Source organism: Phyllobates terribilis, unplaced genomic scaffold, assembly GCF_046119375.1.
Source record: "Phyllobates terribilis strain yellow unplaced genomic scaffold, ASM4611937v1 Scaffold_470__1_contigs__length_1423970, whole genome shotgun sequence".
NCBI lineage: Eukaryota > Metazoa > Chordata > Amphibia > Anura > Dendrobatidae > Phyllobates > Phyllobates terribilis.
Window position 1 is genome coordinate 601,631 of NW_027363230.1, and position 13,370 is coordinate 615,000.

General features: G+C 42.1%; 1 protein-coding gene across 1 annotated transcript; it reads left to right on the forward strand.

The window, feature by feature from the left end:
* The first annotated feature begins 203 nt into the window (after positions 1-203).
* Positions 204-1,802, forward strand: LOC141229247 (phosphatidylinositol-3-phosphate phosphatase MTMR7-like). Its single transcript, XM_073667435.1, has 2 exons — positions 204-325; positions 1,389-1,802. The coding sequence occupies exons 1-2, from the start codon at positions 234-236 to the stop codon at positions 1,747-1,749; spliced, it is 453 nt and encodes a 150-aa protein (XP_073523536.1). The 5' UTR covers positions 204-233; the 3' UTR covers positions 1,750-1,802.
* The last annotated feature ends 11,568 nt before the right edge of the window (positions 1,803-13,370 follow it).

The following is a 13,370-nucleotide window of genomic DNA, read 5'->3' on the forward strand; positions in this document are numbered from 1 at the left end:
AGTTAAAGCAGAGTGTCATTAGCATAATCGGCCCAATTCTCTGGCATGGGAGAATATACAGCATTGTGAGCTAGCCCTTCATGTGTGTACCATGAGCTAGCACGTCTTAAGAACATATATCATGAGAATTGCTTGATGATAATCTTCTGTACTTGTGCATATACTAACTCTTCAAACTTATTTTTCACCATGGAAGGTTTTGGAGAGGCCTCTATAACCGATTTGAGAAAGGAATGCACCCTCGCCAGTCAGTCACTGAGTTTCTACAGGCAGTAAAAGAAGAGACGCAGCAGCTGGAGGAGGAAATGGAGTTCATGGAGAAGATGTGGTAGAAATACTGAAAATCCAGCTTCCTGGCCTATATGTTTTTGATGTTTATACCTCCGCTTAGGTTTCAGTGTAAACCAATTCAGCTTTTAATGGTGACTGAGAAACAATTTTAAATGATTATATATAGAAACCCTGCACAAGATAAAAAAGAGGCAATCATTCTTAGCCGATGCCCTATGTCTTTGGTGTTCTCCAACACAATAACTGGAAGAGAGCACCATTAAAGGGAATCTGTTACCAGGTTTTTGCTACTCATCTGAGTGCAGCGCAATATAGGGGCAGAGGCCCTGATTCCAACACTCTGTCACTTACTGGGCTACCTGCTGTCATTTTGATAAAATTACTGTGTTATCTGCAGCAGACCCCGCCCACATCACTGATTGACAGTTCTCTGACTGCTGAGCTCTGTATAACCCCGCCCACACCACTGATTGGCCACTTTGTGTATACTACATTTGCAGAAAGCTGACAATCAGTGAATGGGGCGGGGTTGTACAGAGCTTATGAATATGTAGGACTACCTGGCAGCAGGTTTACTAGTCCCCAATGATAATCTGCTTGCTGATAAAATAGTGATTTTATAAAAACTACAGCAATCAGACCATTAAGTGACACATCACTGTAACCAGGGTCTCTACCTTGTGTCTTTTCAATGTCAGTAATGCCTGAGCACTGTGGCGTTATGGCTTTCTTATGGCACCAGAGAAGTTTGTTCATTGGTATAAAGTTTTCAAGTAAAGGTTCATTTAGGCAGGCCAATAATTGGGTTAGGGAGCGTTCCCTCAGTCCCATCTGTTGGCTGCCTAAACAGGCCATCAAACATCCAATGGAGGGGCAAAACATTCATTGGTGTGATAATTTTTGAGCAAGTTTAAAAATAATCATTAGCAGCACATTGTCCTGTGTAAACGAGAAATGTGCTGACGATAACATAAGTGCGGCCGGCCTTACTAAACAGACCATTAAACCACTGCTGATCGACTTGCATGTAGAGGTTACATTAACATGCCCTAACCCAATGTAACTTTTGCTCTTGTCTAACAATTTTTCCTTTAGAGATTAACAAAACTGGAAACTCGAGAGTCAAATGAAACCTACAAGAATCTCAATGACCAGCCAAAAATCCACAACTTCCAGATATGCATCACCAAACACTCTCCGGCTAATACGCCCCAAGATTACAGCACCAACCTGAAACCGTTTCCCTCTCGTAGTCCATCCCAAGGTGAGGAGGACTCGGCCCTGATCCTAACCCAGGACCATTTGAAGAGCTCGGACCCCGACCTGTCGGCTAACAGTGACCAGGAATCTGGGGTGGAGGACTTGAGCTGCCGATCTCCGAGTGGTGGAGACTCGTTACCCAGCGAGGACAGTGGGAAGGATCCCGATTCAGATGAAGCAGTGTTCCTCACTGCTTAGAGGTCTTATTAACCACTTGCTATTATATTAGTGCTTCTATTTATTTATAGGGAGTGATGTAAGCTGGGAGGGATATCATAGAATCATAGAATCATAGAATGGTAGAGTTGGAAGGGACCTCCTGGGTCATCTGGTCCAACCCCCTGCTCAAAGCAGGATTCACTAGATCATCTCAGACAGATGTCTGTCCAGCCTCTGTTTGAAGACGTCCATTGAAGGGGAACTCACCACCTCTCGTGGCAGCCTGTTCCACTCATTAATCACCCTAACTGTCAAAAAGTTTTTTCTAATATCTAATCTGTGTCTCCTCCCATTTAGTTTCATCCCATTGCTTCTAGTCTTTCCTTGTGCAAATGAGAATAAAGATGATCCTTCTACAATGTGACAGCCCTTGACATATTTGTAGACAGCTATTAAGTCTCCTCTAAGTCTTCTTTTTTGCAAGCTAAACATTCCCAAATCCTGCAACCGTTCCTCATAGGACATGGTTTGCAGACCAGTCACCATTCTGGTCGCTCTTCTCTGAACTTGCTCCAGTTTGTCTATGTCTTTTTTAAAATGTGGTGCCCAAAACTGTACACAGTATTCCAGATGAGGTCTGACCAAAGAGAAGTAAAGACCGATAATGACTTCACGTGATCTAGACTGTATGCTTCTGTTAATACATCCCAGAATTGTATTTGCCTTTTTTGCTGCTGCATCACACTGTTGACTCATGTTCAGTCTATGATCTATTAGTATACCTAAGTCTTTTTCACATGTACTGTTGCTTAGCTCTATTCCTCCCATTCTGTATATGCTTTTTTTATTTTTATTGCCCAGATGTAGTACTTTGCATTTTTCCCTGTTAAAAACCATTCTGTTGGTTGCTGCCCACTGCTCCAGTTTATTTAGGTCTTTTTGAATCCTCTCTCTCTCTTCTCTAGTATTAGCTATCCCTCCTAGCTTTGTGTCATCAGCAAATTTAATCAGTTTACCCTCAATTCCTTCATCTAAATCATTGATAAAGATGTTGAACAATACAGGTCCCAGGACGGAGCCCTGTGGTACCCCACTTGAGACATTCATCCAGCTGGATGTGAAGCCATTTACAACCACCCTTTGAGTCCGATCACTAAGCCAGTTATGAATCCACCTAACAGTTGCCTGGTCCATTGCATACTTGGTCATTTTTTCAATAAGGATGGTGTGAGATACTTTGTCAAATGCTTTGCTGAAGTCAAGATATACTATATCTACAGCATTTCCCTGATCCACCCAGTCAGTGATTCTGTCATAGAAGGAAATTAAGTTAGTCTGACATGACTTGTTAGTTACAAACCCATGCTGACTCTGGTTAATCACTTCATTCTTATCCATGTACTTACATACATGTTGTTTAATAATTTGTTCAAAGATCTTTCCTGGTATAGAAGTCAGACTCACCGGCCTATAGTTCCCTGGGTCCACCTTCTTCCCCTTTTTGAAGATAGGAACAACATTTGCTCTTCTCCAGTCTTCTGGGACTTCTCCTGTTCTCCAAGAATTTTCAAAGATTATGGAGAGTGGTTCTAAAATTTCTTCTACGATCTCCTTCAGTACTCTGGGGTGTAATTCATCTGGACCTGGAGACTTGAACTCATTTATGTTAGCTAAATATTCCCTCACAATCTTTCTGTTTACAGATAACTTGGATTCCTCTATTCCTTTAAAAGGACAGTGAAGATCAGCTGATGTTACATTTTCTTTCTGAGAGAAAACAGATGCAAAATAGGAATTAAAAAGTTCGGCCTTCTCAACATCCTCTCTTACCATTTCTCCATTTTCATCCTGTAAAAATCCTATAGCATCTTTGACTTTTCTTTTACTTTTGACATACCCCCAAAATCCTTTTTTATTGCTTTTGACATCTCTTGCAAGCCTTAATTCATTGTCAGCTTTAGCTAACCAGATACGTGCTCTACAGGATCTGCAGACTGAATTATAATCTTCTTTAGATATGCCTCCCTCTTTCCATTTAATAAACATTTCTTTCTTTCTTTTTAGCATGTGTTTAAGTTCTGTGTTCATCCATCCTGGTTTCCTTAAATGCTTCCCATTCTTCCTACTTTTCGGGATTGTTAACGATTGTGCTTTGAGAATCTCATTTTTAAAAATTTCCCATCCTTCCTGGACATTTTTGTCCTTAAGGACATCCAGCCATTGGATCCCTCCTATTCTCTTTCTGAGTCTCTTAAAATCTACCTTTCTAAAATCTAACCTTGAAGTTTGAGTCTTCACATGTCTTCCTCCTCTAGTTATCCAAAATTCTATAATAGCATGATCGCTGCCTCCTAGGGTCCCAGCCACCTTTACCTCCTCAACCATTTCCTCCCTGTTTATAAGGATTAGATCCAAAGTAGCAGATCCTCTTGTTTTCTCCCCTACCTTTTGGAAGATAAAGTTGTCAGCAAGAGAGGATAAGAATTTGCTTGACCTGTTAGTTTTACTTGAGAGAGATTCCCAACAAATGTCTGGATAGTTGAAATCTCCCATGACCACTACGTCATATTTTTTGGAGAACTTGGTCATTTGATACATAAAGAGTTCATCCATATCTTCAGCTTGCCCAGGTGGCCTGTAGTAAATGCCTACAATGGTGTCCTTTCCGTTGTTCTCTCCTTGTATTCTTACCCAAACAGTTTCCACAGAACTCCCAGTCTCTGAAGCTTCAATCTCTGTGCAGATATACGCTTTTCTAACATACAATGCGACACCTCCTCCTCGTTTATCAAGTCTGTTTCTTGCAAATAAGTTGTATCCTTTTAGCCTTTTATTCCAATCATGTGTATCGTCCCACCAAGTTTCAGTGATTCCAATGACATCATATTCCTTTTCCTGCATTAGTAGTTCCAATTCTCCTTGTTTGTTGCCCATGCTTTGTGCATTTGTATAAAAACATTTTAGTTTGTGATTGGTTTCTCTTCCTCCCATATTTTTATTATTTAGATTTTTTTGTCTTTGTTCTTCCTTTCCACTTCCAGTAGCAGAGATCTCAATAGTATTTGTCAGCTGTATGGCTTTTTCTGGCCTTTTGCTTCCCTTCCCACATTGTTCTAGTTTAAAGCTCTTCTGATGAGTGTAGCAAGGCGACTTCCAAATACATGTTTTCCAGTCTTCGTAAGGGGCACCCCATCTCTAGCAAGTAGTCCATCGTATAGGTAATTCATTCCGTGATCCAGAAATCCAAATCCTTGTTGACGGCACCATCGACGTAGCCAGTTGTTCACCTGTAGAATCTTATTCCACCTCATTGTTCCATGGCCATCCACTGGGAGGATGGATGAGAAGACCACCTGCGCTCCCAATTCTTTCACTTTCTTGCCTAAGTCTTCAAAGTCACTGCAGATGGTTTCCAGGTCCTTTCTTGCGGTGTCATTTGTCCCCACATGTATTAGCAGGAATGGGTAGTGATCTGTAGGTCTGAAGAGTCTTGATATCCTGTCAGACACATCTTTAATTTTTGCTCCTGGAAGACAGCACATTTCTCTTGAGGTTATGTCTGGTCTGCAGATAGCGGCCTCTGTTCCTCTTAACAGGGAATCCCCCATGACCACCACTCTCCGTTTTTTCTTCACAACATTCTTCTTTCTCCATCCAGGAGGATTCTGAGGGCTTACAAGGTTATTCATTGCTGGCAAAGTCTTATTTTGCTGTATTTCTTCATGGTTCTCCTGCGTGAGAGCCTGGTACTGGTTCCAGAGCAGTATGGGTGCTGACTGCCTCTCGATCCTCCTGCTTCTGTGGGTCACATGCTTCCATTCCTCTGTTTCCTCAGGTGCAGTTCGAATTTCTTCTCTTTCTGAATCATGAAGAGATAATTCTGCTCTGTCTAAGAACTCTTCACCTTCCTTAATGATTTTCAAGGTAGTTAACCTCTCTTCTAGATTTCGCAACTTTTCCTCCAACAGGGACACAAGCTTGCATTTCTGGCATGTGAAGTTTGGCTTTTCCACTGGCAAGTCTGTGAACATGTAGCAGGATATGCAGCTCACCAAATGGCTCCTGGACTCTTCCATGTTCTTATTGTTAATGTTCTGAAAACAGTGAAAAAAGCTTAAAAATAAAGCTTCAAAATGCGCGCACCAGCAGGCGCGCGGTTTACCGATGTCCTCTTTTCAGCTCCAACAGCCAAAATCCAGTGTTCTTTGAGCTCGCGGAGACTCTTCACTTACCCCAAAATGCAGTGGGAATATGCAAATTATCTCCTCAGGACTCCTCCCCTGGTTTACCGATGTCCTCTTTTCAGCTCCAACAGCCAAAATCCAGTGTTCTTTGAGCTCGTGGAGACTCTTCACTTACCCCAAAATGCAGTGGGAATATGCAAATATGCAAATTATCTCCTCAGGACTCCTCCCCTTTTTTACTGGGGGAAAAAAAAACATATCGACTTTGTTCACATGTATCAGTGGTAGTTTGTGCAGCGGAGACCAGATACTAATGTCCTATATAGTCGGTCTGATCCAGGCAATTGAACGACTGACAATTGGAAAAGTGCATACACAGGTTGACGAAACAATGACGGGGACACAATGATCGCTAATAATCTGGTATCATGTTATCAGCAGCACGTCTCCTGTTTACACTGAGTAATGTGCTGCCTTTAAGAATTTTAATGAATGCATAAAATGTATCGCACCCAATGAAACGGTGCTTTCCTAGTTTGTCTGCCGATTGTGGTCCTGGTTAGATGGGCCAATAATCGTATGTTGAAATGATTCCTATGAGCGCTCGTTCATCGTTTATTGGCTCTACGCCTTAAGTGCGTGTCTGCAGCCTCCGGGAATATTCAGAAACAGTTATCTTTTATTAAGAGCCAACCTTATAATGCATTTTGTTTCCTTTCATGATTTCAAACCACATGTCCGTGGAGCATGAATCCTGTCCCAATATATTTGTATATTTAAGGTTTGTCATTGACAAAGGTGCCCTGTACTGGAAATATGGACACTTACATGGTTTTCGGATTTCGGTCCACTGTGTGAAAGATCTGAATGTGCTTTGCTTCTGTGTAAGTTGCTGGTAGACTAATGGTGGTCATCCAGGATCTGACATTGGGTATTAATTCCCTACCTCCTAGTTATGTTAGGCATGACTATCACATGTAAGGTTCTTGCCACCTGGCCGAGAAAAGTTCGAAAAAAAGGACGCAAGCATAAACTGTTTGGCCTGTGACCACAGCAATTTACAGTAAAACAATGTGATTTTCGTCACATGATTAAAACCATGACCCAATGTCTATGGCTGAATAATCCCTTAAAGACTAATGTTTTGTGCTATGGTATACCATCGGTCCGATCTTCTGTAACTTTATACTGTTTCCACATAGACTGCCAATGAAACAAAACTTCAGAATCTCATTTGGAGACTTTAAAGGGGCTGTCCAAGACTTTATTGAAGGCCTATACTTGATCATCAATGTCTGATTGATAGTGCGTGCTGTAGCTGTTCCTGTGTCAACGGTGGCCAGAAATGCTCAGGTGCCGAGCTCTGTTGACGGAGTACTACATATCGGCCACCCATTCAAATCATTAGGGGGCAGATGTGTAGTACGCAGCCGCAGCCACTATTCCCTCCACAGAGCTCTGCAGTGCAGCTCCGCTAATGAGCACCCCAATTGATCAAACATTGATGACTTATCTTAAAGAGGTGGTCACTACATTGTATAATGCCCCCATCAAATTACACCTTTTAAATACCTGCAGCCGGGGTCACGTGATGCAGACTGAGCAGTCAGCAATAGCGCCACCCACAGGTACATATGGAAGCAGGAGGTATTTACAAAAACATTTATTTAGTTAACATGTGTAAATCGATGGGGTCATTATACAATGTAGTGGACCACCTCTTTAAAGAAAGGCCATCAATGTTAAAGTCCGGGACAACCCCTTTAATTATTAATCAGTATCGGTACAGATCTATTAGACTTTTCAGAACTTCAAAATAGGTCCATCCTTCAAACAGATGCCAAAAGTACAGTATGCTGCAAACTTTAATGGAAGCATTCCTGTATGAATACAATATTGGAGGAAATAAAGAAAAAAAAACAAAAAGCTTTGGCACTTTTATGTAGGTCTCCATAATATAGTGGGGAGAGACTTTCTTATTGACTTATACAGTGCCTACAAGTAGTATTCAACCCCCTGCAGATTTAGCTGGTTGACACATGCGGAATTAACTTGGCATTGTGACATTTGTACTGTAGATCAGCCTGGAAGTGGGAAATGCACTGCAGCAATTTTTTTTTTTTTTAAAACGTTAAAAGTTAATTCAGAGTGTCATTTATTATTCAACCCCTCAAACCACAAGAATTCTGTTTGGTCCCCCTAAAGTATTAAGAAGTAGTTCAGGCACCAAGAATAATGAGCTTCACGTGTGTGGATTAAAGATCTCTTTTGCCAGCCTTTTCTGACTATTTAAGACCCTCCCCAAACTTGTGAACAGCACTCAGACATGGTCAACATGGGAAAGACAAAGGAGCATTCCAAGGCCATCAGAGACAAGATCGTGGAGGGTCACAAGGCTGGCAAGGGGTACAAAACCCTTTCCAAGGAGTTGGGCCTACCTGTCTCCACTGTTGGGAGCATCATCCGTAAGTGGAAGGCTTATGGAAATACTGTTAGCCTTCCACGGCCAGGACAGCCTTTGAAAGTGTCCTCCCGTGCCGATGCCAGGCTTGTCCGAAGAGTCAAGGCTAACCCAAGGACAACAAGGAAGGAGCTCCGGGAAGATCTCATGGCAGTGGGGACATTGGTTTCAGTCAATACCATAAGTAACGTACTCCACCGCAATGGTCTCCGTTCCAGACGAGCCCGTAAGGTACCTTTACTTTCAAAGCGTCATGTCAAGGCTCGTCTGCAGTTTGCTTATGATCCCTTGGAGGACTCTGAGACAGACTGGTTCAAGGTTCTATGGTCTGATGAGACCAAGATCGAGATCTTTGGTGCCAACCACACACGTGACGTTTGGAGACTGGATGGCACTGCATACGACCCCAAGAATACCATCCCTACAGTCAAGCATGGTGGTGGCAGCATCATGCTGTGGGGCTGTTTCTCTGCCAAGGGGCCTGGCCATCTGGTCCGCATCCATGGGAAGATGGATAGCACGGCCTACCTGGAGATTTTGGCCAAGAACCTCCGCTCCTCCATCAAGGATCTTAAGATGGGTCGTAATTTCATCTTCCAACAAGACAACGACCCAAAGCACACAGCCAAGAAAACCAAGGCCTGGTTCAATAGGGAAAAAGTCAAGGTGTTGGAGTGGCCTAGTCAGTCTCCTGACCTTAACCCAATTGAAAACTTGTGGAAGGAGCTCAAGAATAAAGTCCACATGAGACACCCAAAGAACCTAGATAACTTGGAGAAGATCTGCATGGAGGAGTGGGCCAAGATAACTCCACAGACCTGTGCCGGCCTGATCAGGTCTTATAAAAGACGATTATTAGCTGTAATTGCAAACAAGGGTTATCCCACAAAATATTAAACATAGGCGTTGTATAATAATTGACCCACACTTTTATGTTTAAAATTTAATAAAATTCAACTGAGCAACATAACTTTTTGGTTTGTAAGATTTATGCTTCTGTTCATAAAACCTACTCTCGTTTGCAGTTTGAAGGCTCTAACTTATTTGCATCTTATCAAACCAGCTAAATCTGCAGGGGGTTGAATACTACTTGTAGGCACTGTATAAGTGAGGTAGAGCAGTAACCCCAAAGAAATTGAAAAATCAGCTGTGGTCCCTATAGGATGGCCCTACACATTGCATTTCCCATCACTTTTTTGAGAATACATTGGGGTGGAAAAATAAGATACCACTTTTGAAAAGCGAAAATAAAAGCAGATAATAAGAATTTATAGTCCAGAATTTACTGGTCACTTTTGTATTTCTGTAGGAATTCCAGCTCTGTACGTTGCAGATATCCGGCCCATCAGCGGATTAGCGGGGTCCCGCGTACTTGAATCCTTGCATGTTATCTGGGGGCTAAGAGCCATAGGGTTCTCTCTAAGTGCTTCCGACACTGGTTTTCAGAAAACGTACTGATCCTTTTATATTCGTGCTGCAAGGTAGTTACATGTGGGGTCTCAGCGTCACATTACTGGGCTAGTACTAATATGGTAAGAGTCAATGTTGTGTAGTATCCCCCCGCCATCCTTTACGTGTCTGCCTGCTGCATAGTGAACGGCTGCCATCTTGAATGCTCATTGAAGCTGCTATTAGTTTTTTTTGTAAATTGCATGGATAATCTTACCAGAATAATCGTTCTCACTTCTTGACTTGTCTGCTCATTGTGACCAATATCATATTGGTTTTCTAGACGAGTTTACAAGCGCTTGTAGTGCTACAATACAAGAACAAAGCTCCTAGATGTAATAGGAAGATCATCATAAAATGACCGTCCCTCCCAACTGCAGATTCCAAAATCTCCTAAAGATGCAGCTTATAAGTGAGGTCCGTGATGGTCAGAAGCAGCGTCTTCTTCCCATGATCTGTGCCTGGAGTGGGAGCCCAGCGATGTAGGGTCTGAGCCGCAGTAACAGACATGGTGCCGTGTCTGCGGGGGAAGGTGGGGAATAGAGTTTTCATTTTCTAATCCAGGACAACCCTTTTAAAAGTAGAACTCCCAAAAACAATGAAAGGGAAAGCCTCTTAAAGGGACACTAATCCTCCAAATGAATGAGGGCAAAAAATATAGCAGCTCTTACTTGTGTCCAGTCTCAACATGATCCTAAAAGAGATGGGGCCAGAGTGATCAAGAGCGGCGCTGTTCACATTGGTCTTGATGAGGAGGTGTGCTGGAGTCAGACAGACGCTCACGGGTCATGAAAAGGTGCATGCTTCTTCCTGAATTGAGAACGCACCGTGGGGCAATAAACAAATATGTAACATGTGAATGAGATTTTGTGGCTATTTATGGTACAAAGATTTAAAAAAAAAAATTCTGCACAAGCGCTGTGTGTGAACAAACCCCAACGGTGGAGCCGCAGGTCTTTTGGGAGTTCTCCTTGATTGCAAAGGGTTTTGTGTGTTTTTTTTTTATATATTATTTATGGTTTATTTATTGATGCCATCATTGCTTATTTTTGTGACGAGTATAATAAAATCATGATCTATTTTTTTATTTTGTGTTGCATATTTTGGCTGTAATTTATATGCAGAAATTGATTTTTGTTTTAAGATATTTTAAAATATGTTGTCAAGCAATATTACCCTAATTGTGACTATATCAGTACAAAGTACGTATGTAAAGTAGTTTATTCCGTAATGTGCAATTAGAATATTTTTGTAAACTCCCTTGTGTTGTGTGTGTGCTGGTGTGTATAGATTAGATTGGGCCTCTGTCCTTTACGGACATAGCATTACAGTCATTTATGCTGCACTTATAGAAGATGCTAAAGAATTACACTACAGGTTTTTTAATACAATTTTCTTTTCTTTTTTAAAGCAATACTTTACTCACCCTCTCTGGGTCTAATGCAGAGTGTCAGCTATTTGTCACATTGACAGCGCTGCAGCCAGTCAGTGAGTTCAGTGACTCTGAGCAAGTAGTGCCGTTAACTCGGGCAAAGCTGCTGATCTCAGTTATTGGTTGCAGCGCTGTCGACGTGAGGCCAAAGGACAGTGACAGACACTGGGAGCAGAGACCCTGTGCTGGACCCAAGGAAGGTGACTAGTGCACAGTTACAAAAAAAACAGCTGCACCAACGGGTTAAAGGAAAATCCCTTTAACCCTCAACTGGTGAGGTGGGGGTTGCCACACCCCAGGGAATTTTTGTTCGGCTGCCATTCATTGAAAAATGCTGGTATGAGGATACGTGTCTCACTAGCTTCCATCCATTTGTGGGTGTCAAAAATTTGTTACACTCATATGCAATCAATCGCCAATAAGAAAACGATTAAAACAAACGTGATCTTCGCATTTTCTGTAAAAATAAGAGATTTCTAAACACTGGGGTATAGGAAACCCCACCTCACCAGTTGCGTGACATAAACCCCACCTCACCAGTCGAGGGTTAATGAACCAGATAATCTGGCACAGATCAGCAATGGAATGGAGAATTTTACAAGATCAGAAGCAAGAAACTGAGCAGAAAATTAGGAAATTACCCTGATAACATTTTGAATTAGCAGCTTGTTTTTGGGCTCTCTATACCAATCCAAGGGAGGTTTGTATACTTTATGACGGACATGTAATAATTCAGAATATTTGATGATTTGGAATTTATTAGATCCCCCAGGTGAATTACCCCAATACTATAAAATGGACATAAATGACACATAAATCTGTGCGGTTACAAAGTAACATTGATGCGCCTCCCCAACTCCCCGTACAGAATGACATGCCCTCGGGTAAGGAGTGTCTACAGCTTCATAGAAATATATAAAGCAGTCACGTTAGGGTCGGGAAAGTCCGTGCATGGACTGATTACCACGGACGTCTGAATGAGTCTTTATTGACTAATAAAGTCACTATTGATCACAGGGGTTAAAACGATCAGGATTGGAGTTCATCTCCAATGTTGGCCTTTGTGTAATATATACAACTCACACCTCCTGCACATGGAACAGGCATAGATTCTGGGTATGAACAATGGGCGCCCTACACTATCCACCCTAAATATGGGGAAGATGGCAGTAAAGAGTAAAAGACGGTTGTCTGGGACTTGACTCTTTTCATAAGATAGGTCACCAGCGTGTGATTAAAACAGAAATGTAGAAATTTTTTGCAAATTTATTAAAAAAACAAAAACTGAAATATCACATGGTCATAAGTATTCAGACCCTTTGCTCAGACACTCATATTTAAGTCACATGCTGTCCATTTCCTTGTGATCCTCCTTGAGATGGTTCTACTCCTTCATTGGAGTCCAGCTGTGTTTAATTAAACTGATAGGACTTGATTTGGAAAGGCACACACCTGTCTATATAAGACCTCAAAGCTCACAGTGCATGTCAGACCAAATGAGAATCATGAGCTCAAAGGAACTGCCCAAGGAGCTCAGAGACAGAATTGTGGCAAGGCACAGATCTGGCCAAGGTTACAAAAGAGTTTATGCATTACTCAAGGTTCCTAAGAGCATAGTGGCCTCCATAATCCTTAAATGGAAGAAGTTTGGGACCACTAGAAGTCTTCCTAGACCTGGCTGTCCAGCCAAACTGAGAAATTGTGGGAGAATAGCCTTGGTGAGAGAGGTAAAGAAGAACCCCAAAATCACTGTGGCTGAGCTCCAGAGATGCAGTAGGGAGATAGGAGAAAGTTCCACAAAGTCAACTATCACTGCAGCTCTCCACCAGTCGGGCCTTTATGGCAGAGTGGCCCAATGGAAGTCTCTCCTCAGTGCAAGACATATGAAAGCCCGCATAGAGTTTGCTCAAAAACACATGAAGGACTCCCAGACTATGATAAATAAGATTTTCTGGTCTGATGAGACGAAGATAGAATTTTTTGATGATAATTCTAAGCGGTATGTGTGGAGAAAACCAGGGACTGCTCATCACCTGCCCAATACAATCCCAACAGTGAAACATGATGGAGGCAGCATCATGCTATGGGGGTGTTTTTCAGCTGCAGGGACAGGACAACTGGTTGCAATTGAAGG

Excerpts from the sequence above, each read along its gene's own strand:
- LOC141229247 (XM_073667435.1), top strand. The coding sequence starts at position 234 with ATGCACCCTCGCCAGTCAGTCACTGAGTTTCTACAGGCAGTAAAAGAA. Across the intron at positions 326-1,388 it reads ATGGAGTTCATGGAGAAGAT|ATTAACAAAACTGGAAACTC; the intron begins GTGGTAGAAATA and ends TTTCCTTTAGAG.